Below are 13,196 nucleotides of genomic sequence, written 5' to 3'. Positions count from 1 at the left end.
AATGTGTGGTGTGTAGGGAGATTTGGGAGAGTAATTTTTGAGGCATGTTTTACACGTCTGGTTTCTTTTAACTTTTACAAGAATGCATTTGTGCATTACTTTGGTAAAAAAGAATTGTTCTGTTGACCAAAAAACATAAAAAACAACAACAAAAATAAAACGGTTTAACTCATATCAAGAGATCAGTCTTCTTTTCCATGTAGACAATGGTGCAGGTCTTGGTTAACAATCTTCTATGGTATGGCTTTTTCTAGCGTATGTAGAAGGTGCCCATTATCCATATCTTGCTGATCACTACCTATTCTTTTCAAATAAGGTTTTCATGTCCAGTTATTTGGGACCATGACTTCCTGTTAGCCATAAAAACATACAGCCAGTTATGGAAAAATTAATTTGGAACCTGAGAACCACATGGTGCTCCTTTTGCTTTGCGTTATTTTGTTGGCTTCAGGGAAAAAGATCCATGATCATGGATTATATCTTATTTTGCTCCAGTGCATAAGCACAAATCTTTGGCTCATTTTGTTTTCCTGGTGTGATTGCAGAGGTATGAATGAGTCACTCAACATACAGATTTAAAGGACTTACCTTTTGACCAGAAGTCAGTGTTATTATCTGGGAGGAAAAGGCTATACTGGATCGTTCAGGGCCTCCTCCTAAGTCCAAGTGATGGTGGCTTTGACACAAAGCAAAAGATGACGCTGCTGGAACATTTATTGATTAAATTGTTACGTTTACAAGGTTACTTGTACAGCTTTAGAACTCAGCTGCAGATCTTTGTGAGCTTATCTCTGACATGCCAGTGAGAAATGTTCTTAAGATTCTTATTACTTAATGGAGAGTAGATGATAGCTTTTTTTGGAGTGGTCCAGCTAAGAACAATTTTTCAATTCTTGAAATTTTAATGTTCTCTTAAGCATCTTTACAGAAAAACGAATTCCCATTCACTTAAAACCAACCATCTTCTCTTGTTCTTGCAGCTGCTCATTTTACATAGTTGTAAGTAGTGTATACAAACTATTTTGTATCTGTTGTTCATTTAACCTTATTTCCAATACATCTTTTCATGTACTTGCCAAAGTCTCATGCTTCTGACATAAATCCAACATACCTGCCAGGATTCTGTTAATGTGACAGAGTTTGCTTGGATTATTCCCCAACTGTTGGACAACTGGGCCCCTTCCCCGGTTTTGGTCATTATGAACATTCTGAATAGCCTTGCTATAAACATCTTTATGCAAGCCCCCCCCCCCCCGGATTATTTCCTTAGACATGTACTTCCTTAAATGGGTTTACTGGATCAAAGGGGCTCAATGAACAGTTTTATAGCTCCTGGCACATATTTTTCAGATTGCGCCCTGGGTGGATCTGACCAATGGCACGGGCCGCGAGAGGGCAGGAATGCGGAGGAGCGGCCCCTATAACCACCCTTCTTCCGTCCCCCAAAAGGCAAGGACCTGGAGAAGCCTGCGGCTGGAAGCCTTTTTCTATCGTTCTCTTATCCTCTTCCTGATTAGTGTTTAAGTCCAGGCTGGGAGAAGACCGCTGGGGGCCGACACAAAGGTTTTCGGATTCCAGGACATCTGCCCTGGGGGCTGAAGCAACTCCTTCAGGCCCTCCATACCCGGACTAGGAGTCCAGTTTCCGACTGCCACTGCACACTCCCCCGGCCTTTCCACTAAAATCTTCCCGGCCCAGGCAGGCCCCTCGCCAGCGCAGAGCCCTGCAGGCGACGGCAGCGACTGGCGGTCGTTATTATTTTGGCGCGGGTGATGCAAGGCCCGCATAGCTGCGCGCTGAGTCAGTGGGGGCGGGCCGACCCATTCCCCGCCGCCCAACCTTCCCGACCACCACCTCCCCCCACCCCTCCCCGGGCCCGGCGGCGGCGGGACCGGGCGGTGGGGGTGGGCGGCCGGCCTCTGAATCCGCGGGGTCGCCCTCCCGGGCAGGGTCAGGCGGGAGCTGGGGCCGCGGAAAGACCCCAGCCCCGGGCGCGCTCTCCCCTCCCCCAGCTGGAGCTCGGCGGGTCAAGCGAGGAGGTCACCGCACGCCCGGCCGTTTACCCTGGGAGAACTCGAAGAGGGGGAGGAGGAAGCGGGGAAGGAAGGAGGATCCAAAAGGAGAAACACGAAGCGGGACCGACAGGAAGAAGCGAAAAATGGAGGCGAAGGGGCGACAGGAGGCGGAGGCCGGCGGGCGGGGGCGGCGGCGCGCGCGGGGCGGGGCGGAGCGAGCGGGGGCGCGCGCCGGCGGCCGCGGCCCGAGGGGCTTGTGGGTAGCGGCTGCGCGCGGCCGGAGACGGGATCCGCGCGGGAGTGTGTGAGGGGAGCGGGCTTGTGGGACCGAAGCTGCCCCGGCGAGCATGGGGGCGGGCTGGCGGCGGCCGTAGTTGTCTGAGCCCGGGCTTCGGCTTCCCGGAGCGCCAGAGGGCGGGGCGGTCCAGCCCGGCGGTGGCCGCGCCGCTTCCCCGCTCCCGCCCTCGGAGTCCTGAGGGAGCTCGCGGCGGGCGAGCGGACCGGGCGGCGCGAATCTGACTGAGGGGCGGGGACGCCGTCTGCTTTTCGCCGCTCCCGGCCGGGCCGGGCGGCCCCCTGGACAACCCGAGGCCCCGGACTCGGCGCTGAGAGCCGAAGCCGGAGCTAGAGGCGGGCGGTGGGCCCTGGCGGAGCCCCGCCCGGAGCCGGCGGTTCGGGGGCGGCGCTAGGCCCCGAGGCGCCCGGGCCAGAGCGCGGGGAGCGGGAGTGCGGGGCCGGGCGGCGGCGGCATGAGCCGGCCCCCGGCTACGGGGAAAATGCCCGGCGCCCCCGAGGCCGTGCCGGGGGACGGGGCGGGCGCGAGCCGCCAGAGGAAGCTGGAGGCGCTGATCCGAGACCCTCGCTCACCCATCAACGTGGAGAGCTTGCTGGTAGGTGGCCGGGGCCCGGGCGCCCTCCCCGCTCTAGTAGCGCCTTCCTCAGATCCCCCTCTGTGCCCACCCATCCGTGGGAGGGAGGTCTCGCCCCACCCCGCCCCGCTTCCGGCAGCCGGGCCCGGGTCGGAGGCCAGGGACTTCTGCGACCAGGTTCCAGCAGTAGAGACCCACGTTTGATTCTTCTTCCCCTTCTGCCTCCTGGAGCCGGTGTCATCCCCGACTGCCTCTTTCTTGGAGCCCTGGGAGGAAACACCCCTCTTCTCCTTCCCGCCTCTCCTCTCGCTTTGGGGAGCTCGGGAGCAGGGTTTGCTGTCTTATGTTCATCAGGCTAGCCAGCTTGGAAGAGTGGCATGCTGCGTGGGGACGTGGGTCGGAGCAGGGAAACCTGATGCTCTCCCTGTTGGGAGTACCCACTTGGGGTAGATGACAAAGAGCCGGAGCCAAAGAATCAGTCTGAGTTGTCGAGTCGAATAAATCTCTCTTTTTCATTGTACCTCTTTCCTAAGGCAGTCTGCAGTACAAATTAATAACCACGGAAAGGCTGCTAGTTGGCTCTTGGTTAAGAAGTGAGTATGTTTTACAAGTTAGAAAGGCGCCGTAGAATGCTTGCTTATTTCTTATTTTTGTTAGGCGATTGTATTTCACAGTTTGATTAGTGTGTAGTAGAGAGGCATTTTATGGGAAAAGGGGGTGCGGATTTTTCCCCCGGGAGAAGAAGAAAGTGAAAAAGATGCTCTGGATATTAAATTAACTCGGGAGGACGAGAATTTGTGTGGGTGATCCTTGGACCCTTTAGATAGCAGAACTCCTGTTCAGTTCTGCTCCCTGCTGGGAGAAACCTAGTGACTGTATGCTGAGGAAAACTGTGTTTCCTCCCTTTCCAGTGATTAACTGACTTTTCTTCAGAAATCATTGGTTATCCTTTGAGGTTTCTGGAATCATTTGCAGAGTGACTCAGTGCTGTTTGGCCAAAGTGCAGGAACCGACTGAAGAGTGTGTCTTCTGTACAATGAGCAGAATGTGGTGATGTACTGTATTCTGCCAGATGTCTTTGACGTTGTCTTTCACTGATTTTCGCATTAGTGTGTTGTTTCTGTGTTTTCATGGCATCGTGACACCCTGGTCCCTCTTTAGCAGTCTTCAGTTGGGTGTAGGACTGGTTGCATTAAGGGCATAACTTTTCCTAGGCCAGAGCAGAGACTCTGGGCTTCACTCCCAGCATTTTCACTTTGGTATTTTGCTAGCAAAACTTTGACCCAAGGCCAGAAAGTTCATTTAAAAATAGTACCGCAAGTATTCATCAGGTTCATATTCAAACCCAGATAGAAATTTTTTACTGCACTTTCATCTCTTGGGTCTTTACTGATGTTCATTACAATTCCGGTTATTCTATTCAGGATATCGGAATATCCTAAGCTAATTATACCTGTAATATGTTCATACATTGTTTTGTTATTTTCTAAATTTTTAAAATGAAGGCTGTTTTTAACAGTGAAACATCATACGTTTTAGTAAACCGTTTGGTCCATTCATTTATTGAGTGCTCAATACAGCCGAGACACCTTATGCTTTTGTTAAGGCGATGTATTGTTGGTATGAGAGTTGACATTAGATGCTGCTGACTGGACAGATTTTGCTGTTGCTGTTTTTAGTTGATTAAATATTATGATTCTGAGTTGAAGTAAATCTTACCAGGCCAAAAATTGTCCCTTACTCTTTTCTTTTCACCAAGGTTGCCGTGCTTCTCTTGCAAATTGATAAGCTGAAAAAAATTTTAGAACTGTGTTACAGTAAGTTAGTTTTAAACTGTGTGTATTGTACTAAATAGTAGAATGAGTCTGCTTTTTTTGTGGTAACATTTATGTAAAGTTTACCATTTTAACCATGTTTTAAGTGTACAGTTCAGTGGCATTAATTACATTCATGTTGTTGTGTAACCATCACCACTATCCATTTCCAGAAATTTTTTTATCTTTCCAAACAGAAACTCCATGAATTAATAGTCAAATAAAAACACAGCCATGAGTCTTAGTTACTTCACTTAGGAGCTCAGAAAGTACCATTTAAAATTGTATACTAAAATGACAAAAGTATGAAGATGAAATATACCAGAAGTTACTGTATAATTATTAGAAGATAAAACTCTCTTTGTAGGAAAAAATGTTAGGTGAGATTACATGCAAAGGGCTTAGCTCAGTGCTTGGTACATAGTAGGGCTCATTACATTTAGCTCACTTCTGTGTACAGTTAGCATAGTTAATTGCTTTAAGTTTCCTTTGAAAAGGAACATGATTTTATTAGCAACCATTTCTTGCTCTATAATTTTGAAATATGTAACATTATAATTTGAATTTGCCATCATAAAAGTGCTAGCAGTCATCAAGCATAGGTAAAGCTGGATTCTAAGACTGGGTTAGTGTTAAAATACTAAATTATCTTTTTTTCTGTGCAGATGCTCCCTGCTTTACATAGGTCCTTAAATTAATCTGGAGAGAGTGTATCCCTTTTGTGGTTACAGATTGTGGGCTGCTTGGTATTATTTAAAAATAGAGGTGTTTTTTTTTTTAAAGATTTATTTATTAGAGAGAGAGAGAGAGCGTATGGTTGGAGCAGGGGGGAGCGGGTGGCAGGAGAGGGACAAAGGGAGAGGAGAGAGAATCTGAAGCCGACTCTCATGGAGCACAGAGTCTGACTGGGACTCTATCTCGAGACCCTGAGATCACAACCCGAGCCAAAACCAAGAGCGGGATGCTTAATCGACTCTGCCACCCAGGCTCCCCAAAAATAGAGTTTTGAGGGAGGTTTGTTTCTGTAATACTTTTTTTTGGAGGGCAGGGACTTCAATAGTATGCTTTTGCAGTGCTTGAAACTTTTTGGTAAACACCCATGTTTTGTTGTCAAGACTCCACTTCTCATACTGCTTTCCCAAATAATATGGTAAAAAGAATTGTGCTGGAGAGATGTCTTTTTCTTTTTCTTTCTTTCTTTTTTTTTTTTTTAAGATTTTACTTTTTAAGTAATATCTACACCCAACATGGGGTTTGAACCCACAATCTCGGCATCAAGAGTTGCATGCTTTACTGACTGAATCAGCCAGGTGCCCCGAACCTTTCTAAGTATCTTTCTAAAGATGTGTGCTTTTGGGTTTTGATATGTTTTACTAAAAGAGTAAATGGTTATAATAACCTGGCATTCAGGCTTAGGTAAACGGTTATTTAAGACTGGTGTTGATGGGGAAAGGTGATTAAAATTTTATTTATGAATGTCAGTGACTTAGAATACAAAATGCTTCATTTGATTGATTTCATTATACCGGTAAACTGTATGAAAATATTTCTTATCACAGTGCTTAGATTTCAGCTTGGCACTGGTTATCTGCCTAATTAAAGTAAACTTTTATGTGTATTTTTTTCCCCACTGTGTAATAAGTGTGAATATTATAAAGATATAAAAATGAAATAGAATAAAAGTTGAAAAATTGTTTTATACATGTTTTTCTTTTGTGAAATAAAAGTTGGGCATTTATAGTATAAGTGGGATTACTTTACTTTAAAACTTGCATTTTGATGACCATTAAAGACAATGAATTAGCTAGAGAGGTTTAAAAAAGTGTAATGTATGGAATTTACAGTTTAGGTGAAGTTGAACCTCTTTGAAAGTACAGGTCCACAGCCCCTAACCCACAATTTTGCTACATAAAGAACTCAGAAAACCAAGTTTTTGGTAAAACTTACTTGATCGTAACATCTGACCTGATTTGATGTTAGAATATTTATAATCAATTTGTCCTTCCTGGTATAATTGGAATAGTTTTCCTTGGAGAAATATTAATGGGTTTGATTTCAGGGTGCTACAGCAGACTTGCAAGAGGGTTTTCAGGAATGTACTGTATATGGTGTATGTACTTTATTACCGTTCTAAAATCCAGAAAATTCTGAATTCGGAAACATCTTGTCCTAACATAACACCAGTGTAGACTTACATACATCTCAAATGCTGTAGTTATAAAAAAAATAGTGAATGATTATCTTTTTTTTCTTTTTTTAATTTAATTTTATTATGTTATGTTAATCACCATACATTACATCATTAGTTTTTGATGTAGTGTTCCATGATTCATTGTTTGCATATAACACCCAGTGCTCCATTCAGTACGTGCCCTCTTTAATACCCATCACCAGGCTAACCCATCCTCCCACCCCCCTCATCTCTAGCACCCTCAGTTTGTTTCTCAGAGTCCATAGTCTCTCATGGTTCGTCTGTGAATAATTATCTTGAAACCTAAGTTGTTGTTTTGGTTGAGTCCTGATCCAGTAGTCTTCTTTTCTCATTTTGAATTCTGAAATATTCTAAACATTAAGAGAATATAGCATGCAAATATGAATTATGAAGCATAAAAAACATTCATGAAATCACTGCCCAGTTTAATGAACAGAACACTAGCCTGTTGAAGTTACTATGTGTTGCTGCTGCTTGATCAGTCTTAGTGCATTTTCTCCTGTTACCCTGAAATTTTTTTTAAAGATTAATTTACTTATTTGAGAGAGAGTGAGCATGTGTGAGCAGGGGAAGGGGCGGAGGGAGAGGGAGAGAGAGTCTCAAGCAGATTCCCTGCTGAGCACAGAGCCCAGTGTGGGCCTTGATATCATGACCCTGAGATCATGATCCAAGCTGAAATCAAGATTCGGACACTCAACTGCCTGAGCCACCCTGGTGCACGCCCTGAAATTTTTTTTTTATTATTCCCTTGCTTTATTTTATAGATTACCACATTTGTATCCCTAAACAGTACTGTTTAGTTTTACTTACTTTTTTAACTTTAAAAAAAGGTTAAAATTTGTATTGTATACTATATTCTTTTGTGACTTGCTTTTTTCAGTCAAAGTTAAATTTCTAAGATGCACCTACATTGTGGTTTCGTTTTCACTGCTGCCGTAAACGTAGTATATTGCTCCAATCTATTTAATGGATATTTAGATTGTTTTTCTTTTCTGCTATTATGGATAGAATTGCTGTGAACATTACTGGAGCCCATGTGAAGTATCTATAGGCTAGGGTATATATTTAGGAGTGGAATTGTTGGGTTTTAAGATAGCTGTGTTCAACTTAGCAAGGTAATGGTTAGAGTTTAAATTTCCCCCCAGCATTTTTTTTAAAGATTTATTTATTTGAGAGAGTGTGAGAGCAAGCGATCAAGTGAGCAGGTGCAGGGGGGAGGGGCAGAGGGAGAGGGAGAAAGAATCTTAAGCAGACTCCCTGCTGAGCACAGGACCCTCAGCTGAAACCAAGAATTGGACGCTTAACCCACTGAGCCACCCAGGTGCCCCTTTCCCCAACATTTTATTATGGAAAATTTCAAAGTATAGTGAAGTTGAAAGAATTGATGCTGAACATCTGTATACTCACCATCTAATTAATAGTTTGCTGTATTTGCTTTATTACATTTATCCCTCCCTTTATCTATCTATCACTACATCTTTTTGTTTTTGATTCATTTAAAGTAAGTTGTAGCTATTGGTATGCTTTGCCTTTAAACACTTCATGCATTTCGTTAAGTAGAGTTCAGTATTTGTTTAGGCTTTTTATTTTATTTTATTTTTTTATTTAGGCTTTTTAAAGATTAAATTTACATATAATGAGATGCACAAATCTTAAGTGTACTATTGATGAGTTTTGACAAATGCACACAAACCTGTGTAATGCAAATCCTTATCAAGATAGAGAACATTATTACTAACCCAGAAATCTTCCTTATATGTCTTTTCAGCTAATTCCACACCCCATTCCCTTAGATTCTGTCACTCTTCTGGTTTTTTTTTTTTTTTTTTTGGTACTAAAGATTACTTTAGCTTCTTCTAGAACGTCATATAAATGAAATCCTATATAGTGTGTACTCTTTTATATCTGGCTTATTTAGCTCAGCATAGTTTTTGAGATTCATCCATGTTTTTGTGTGTATCAGCAGCTTGTTCCTTTCTTATGACTGAGCAGTATTCTGATATATGTGAAACCATAGTCTGTTAGCCATCTCCTGTTAATGGATACCTGGTCTGTTTTGAGTTTTTGGCTGTTATATATTACATACTTTGGCTTTTAATAAAGCTTGCTAAGAACAGTCTTGTATTAAGTCTTTGTGAGGACATGTTTTCATTTCTTTTGGGAGTAAATGCCTAGTAGTGGAATTGCTAGGTCATAAGATAGAAGTATGTTTAATTCTTAAGAAACTGCCAGATTGGGGCACCTGGCTGACTCTCAGTGGAGCATGTGACTCTTGATCTTGGGGTTGTGAGTTCAGGCCCCATGTTGGGTGTAGAGATTACTTAAAAATAAAATCTTAAGAGAGAGAGGGAGAGAGCGAGAGAGAGAGGCTACCAGATCTTTTTCCAAAATGGTCATATAGTTTTACACTCCCACAGTGGTGAATGAGAGTTCCAGTTCCTCCCCAACACTGAGTCTTTTAAATTTTAGCCACTCTGTGGGTGGTAGTGGTATCTCATTGTGAATTTAATTTGCGTTTTTTTGATAACCAATGATAATAACTTTCAGGCACTTACTGGCCATTTGTGTATCTTCTTTGTGAAACATTTGTTCACATTTTTGCTCATTTAAAAAAATTTGGGTTCTTTTTTGCTTTATTTTTATTATTGACTTACACAAGTTCTTTATCCTATATACAGCTTTTTGTCAAATATATGTTTTGCAAATGTCTTCCAGTCTGTGGCATGTTTTTTTTTTAATCAAAAATTTTTTATGGTTATTGCTTTTTCTGCCTAAGAGACTTGCCTTTCCCCATGTTACCAAGATAATTCTGTGCTTTTTTCTAGAAATTTTATGGTTTAACTTTTATGTTTAGGTCTAGGATAGATGTGAAGCCAGTTTTAGTGTGTGGTGTGAGTTAGGGGTCAAGGTTCATATCCCCACCCCCATATTTCCCATATCCAGACTATCCACCATTTTTTTCCAGCTTTACACATAACTGACACATAACATTATATAAGTTTAAGGTATACAGTTGATACATGTATATATTGCCAGTTGCTTACCACAGTAACCATTAGTTAACACATCCTTCACCTCACATAATTACTGTGTGGTTTGTTGCTATTGTTCTTAGTGTGAGAATATTTAAGATTTACTCTTTTAGCAGCTTTCTATATACAGTACAGTATTGTTAACTATAATCACCAGCACCAATTTTTTAAAAATATTTTTCTTTTCTCATTGGATTGCTTTGGTGCCTTTGTTAAAAATGAATTTTCTGATAGGTGGATTTTTTATTTGTCTGTCTACCACCTAGTAACTACATTTAATTGTTAGTTATGGTTCTGTTATTTAACCACGTTCTATTCAAAATTTATTGATTTATTTTATACTTTTATCTTTTTACCTGAAGGAAATGGGCAAGCAAGTATGGTTGAAAAACCTAGATTTCGTTTTTGAAGGGAAGAAAGCTATACATTTTTGTAATTATAAAAATAGTGTTCTTATTGTAGAAAACTTAGGAAATAAAGGTATAAATGCAAGTGACATACATAGTCTCCCTACGTAGAATTAAATTAACATTTTGGTATAAATATCTGTCTGAAAAATTAAAATAGAAAAAAGTAGAACTACATTGTACATGTGCTTTGTCATTTTCTTTTACACTTAATAATAAAAGCTTTTGTATAGTCATATTTATCAGCCTTCTTACTGTAGAGTGATTTCTGGCTTAGACGTCATGCTTAGGACATTGTCCATTACCAAAATTATGATATCATATACCTGAATTTTGTTTTAGTACTCTAATGTTTTTATTTTTAATGTTACCTTTAATGTTACTTTTATTCCATTTGGAATTCTGATGGAAACTATGAAGTAGAGGTACAAAGATTTTATCAGGAAGTTTGTCATAAATATTAGAGTACCCAAAATAATAATTGGAAGCCTTTGTTTATATCTCTGTATTCTTACAACTTCCTGTTTGGAGAGTGGTACTTGTGGGAGGAAAGAGGGTAATGATTATAGATTTGATCTTCATTTGGGTGTCTTGAGTTTTTTTTATGGAAATGCTATTCTACAACTATACAGCCCTTCTGAGGATGCCTGGGTCGCTCAGTCAGTTAAGTGTTAAGACTCTTGATCTCAGCTCAGGTCTTGATCTCAGGGTCATGAGTTCGAGCCTTGTGTTGGCTCCATGCTGGGTGTGTAGCCTACTTAAAAATAAAATCCTATTCTGTGCTAACATTCAAATACACACACACACACACACACACACACACAAAGCCGTTAGTGATCAGGGTTACTGGTAAAGAGAATGTTGGTGACTCAGGGCAACTTACGGCTTTTGAGAAAAAAAAAGCAGTGATATTTTCTATTGGCAGCTTAGTCTATTATATAGAACTTAATATTTAAATTAATGTGAAATCATGGTAGTATTGGGGTCTCTACTAAAGCTGTCTCTTCTTTATCCTTGATTGTAGTTATTCTTTACTCTCATCTGTACTTTTTTTTCTTTAAAATATGATTGAATTATGGAGAGATATACTTGTAAATTCTGCAACTGGCAGTCCCAGATGACCCTCACTCATCTTTTTAGAAAGCATTTGGATCACAGTAGTTAGCATTTCTTGCTTGCTCTCTTGCACCCTTGCTCTGTTTCTTTCATTCCTTCTTATTCTCCCCCTCTTTCATTTTCTCTCTCGCTCTCCCCCTCCCTCCCTCCTTCCCTCTCTCTCCTCTGTGTGTATCTGTGAGTATGAGAAAAAGGAAATTTTGAGATTCATTTTTGGTTCATCTTTGATAATACTTTGGGGGAGTGTTTCTGTAATTCCAAGAATGATCTTATGGTTTGTTGCTTCATTTTGGTAAGGTATGAATTGTTTGTTGAGCTATGTAAAATGCTTTATAAATTTCTTTTGTTATAGTTAATTGATTACTTATTATTCAATATCTGATTTCCCTTATTCTCTAAGAGTTTAGACTTTTTAGCTATAAAGCAACTGATAGCAATTTTCTTTTTTTCTTTTTTTAAAGGTTTATTTATTTGAGAGAGAGAGAGATGGAGACAGCATGTGGGGAGGGGCAGAAGGAGAGGTAGAGAAGCAGACTCTGCTAAGCACAGAGCCCAACATGGGGCTCGATCTCACGACCCTTAGATCATGACCTGAGCTGAAATGAAGAGTTGGATGCTCCACCGACTAAAACACCCAGGCGCCCCAAACTTTTCTTTATTTTCAAGAGATTATGGACTTGGAACTAATTTCTAACACTTTATTATTAGGGTTTTATATGCCATGGAAATGAATATCAGAACCTCCTCCAGTAATACTTTCCATTTAGATGGAAACAGAGCAGAATAGGGTTGGCATTATCTTAATTACTTGTATGATTATGATGAGGAATGCTTAATACACTAAGTGTTGTCTTCTTATGTACTTCTTGGTTTTTGAGTTTATTTAATGAACAGAATATAAGCTCTTTTAGGACATGTGTCTTTTTTTGTCTTCTGTTGTGTCCTGTAAATATTTGTTGAATGAACTAACAAGTAATTCTTTCTTAAGTAACAGGAGTAATAACCTGTAGAAATATATCCCTGCTTAAAGAGTATTCCCCAAATAAACATTTTGGTATATGTTCCTATCACTTCTTTGTTTATAGAAAGGAAGATAAGTAAACATCTGTATATGCAAAGAGGATAGGCTTGAGTGATAGAATTAATTGGAGGTCAAGTAGGAAAAGTGAGTAATGATTTGGACATTTTCTGGATTGTGATGAAACAATTTGTTTTGGAAAGGATTTAAGCTTATTTTATTCAGTGTTTCAGGTGAAATAAAGACACTTTGTGTGGGCTGCACAGCCTTTATCATTTATTGAGTTTCATCTGTTCCCCTTACCCCCTAATTATTCTTCTGGTTAAATATAATCCAGTTCCTTCTTATATACCTAGGTGATGCCTGCGTTGAAACAGTGCTTCATGAATAAGGGCAGATGAAATGCTGGTGGGTGTGTTCACAGGGTGAAATTCTTTAATAAAACAGTATATTGGCTGTTATTAATAGTAAGGCAGTATTGCTTAACAAAATTAAAAGAAAGCCAAAGGGCATGAGAAATTTTGGTCAGGGATCAAAATGTTATTATAAATCACTGTGAATGACTGTTTTTGAAAAATTTTCAGATATTACCAAGTATTCTGATTATGAGCATTTTCATTTAGCTTTAAAATGTTTGTTTGTAATAATCTGTTCTTTCTCTAATAAACCCAAATACTTGATTTTTCTTGTTCCCTTTGCATTTTATTTAAAAT

General features: G+C 40.7%; 1 protein-coding gene across 1 annotated transcript in view; it reads left to right on the top strand.

Annotated features, from left to right (window-relative positions):
• Window positions 1-2,249: 2,249 nt before the first annotated feature.
• ROCK2 (Rho associated coiled-coil containing protein kinase 2) overlaps window positions 2,250-13,196 on the top strand; it is a 145,558-nt gene continuing 134,611 nt past the window's right edge. Inside the window, exon 1 of the mRNA XM_073897005.1 lies at window positions 2,250-2,905. Coding sequence (XP_073753106.1) covers window positions 2,765-2,905 — 141 coding nt within the window. The 5' untranslated portion in view covers window positions 2,250-2,764. The remainder of the gene's footprint in view (window positions 2,906-13,196) is intronic.

This window comes from Callorhinus ursinus, unplaced genomic scaffold, assembly GCF_003265705.2.
Source record: "Callorhinus ursinus isolate GAN/ISIS: 27379988/994484 unplaced genomic scaffold, GSC_fseal_2.0 scaffold10, whole genome shotgun sequence".
Lineage (NCBI taxonomy): Eukaryota > Metazoa > Chordata > Mammalia > Carnivora > Otariidae > Callorhinus > Callorhinus ursinus.
The sequence above is the reverse complement of the archived record's forward strand: the minus strand, read 5'-3'. Positions and strand labels throughout refer to the sequence as shown.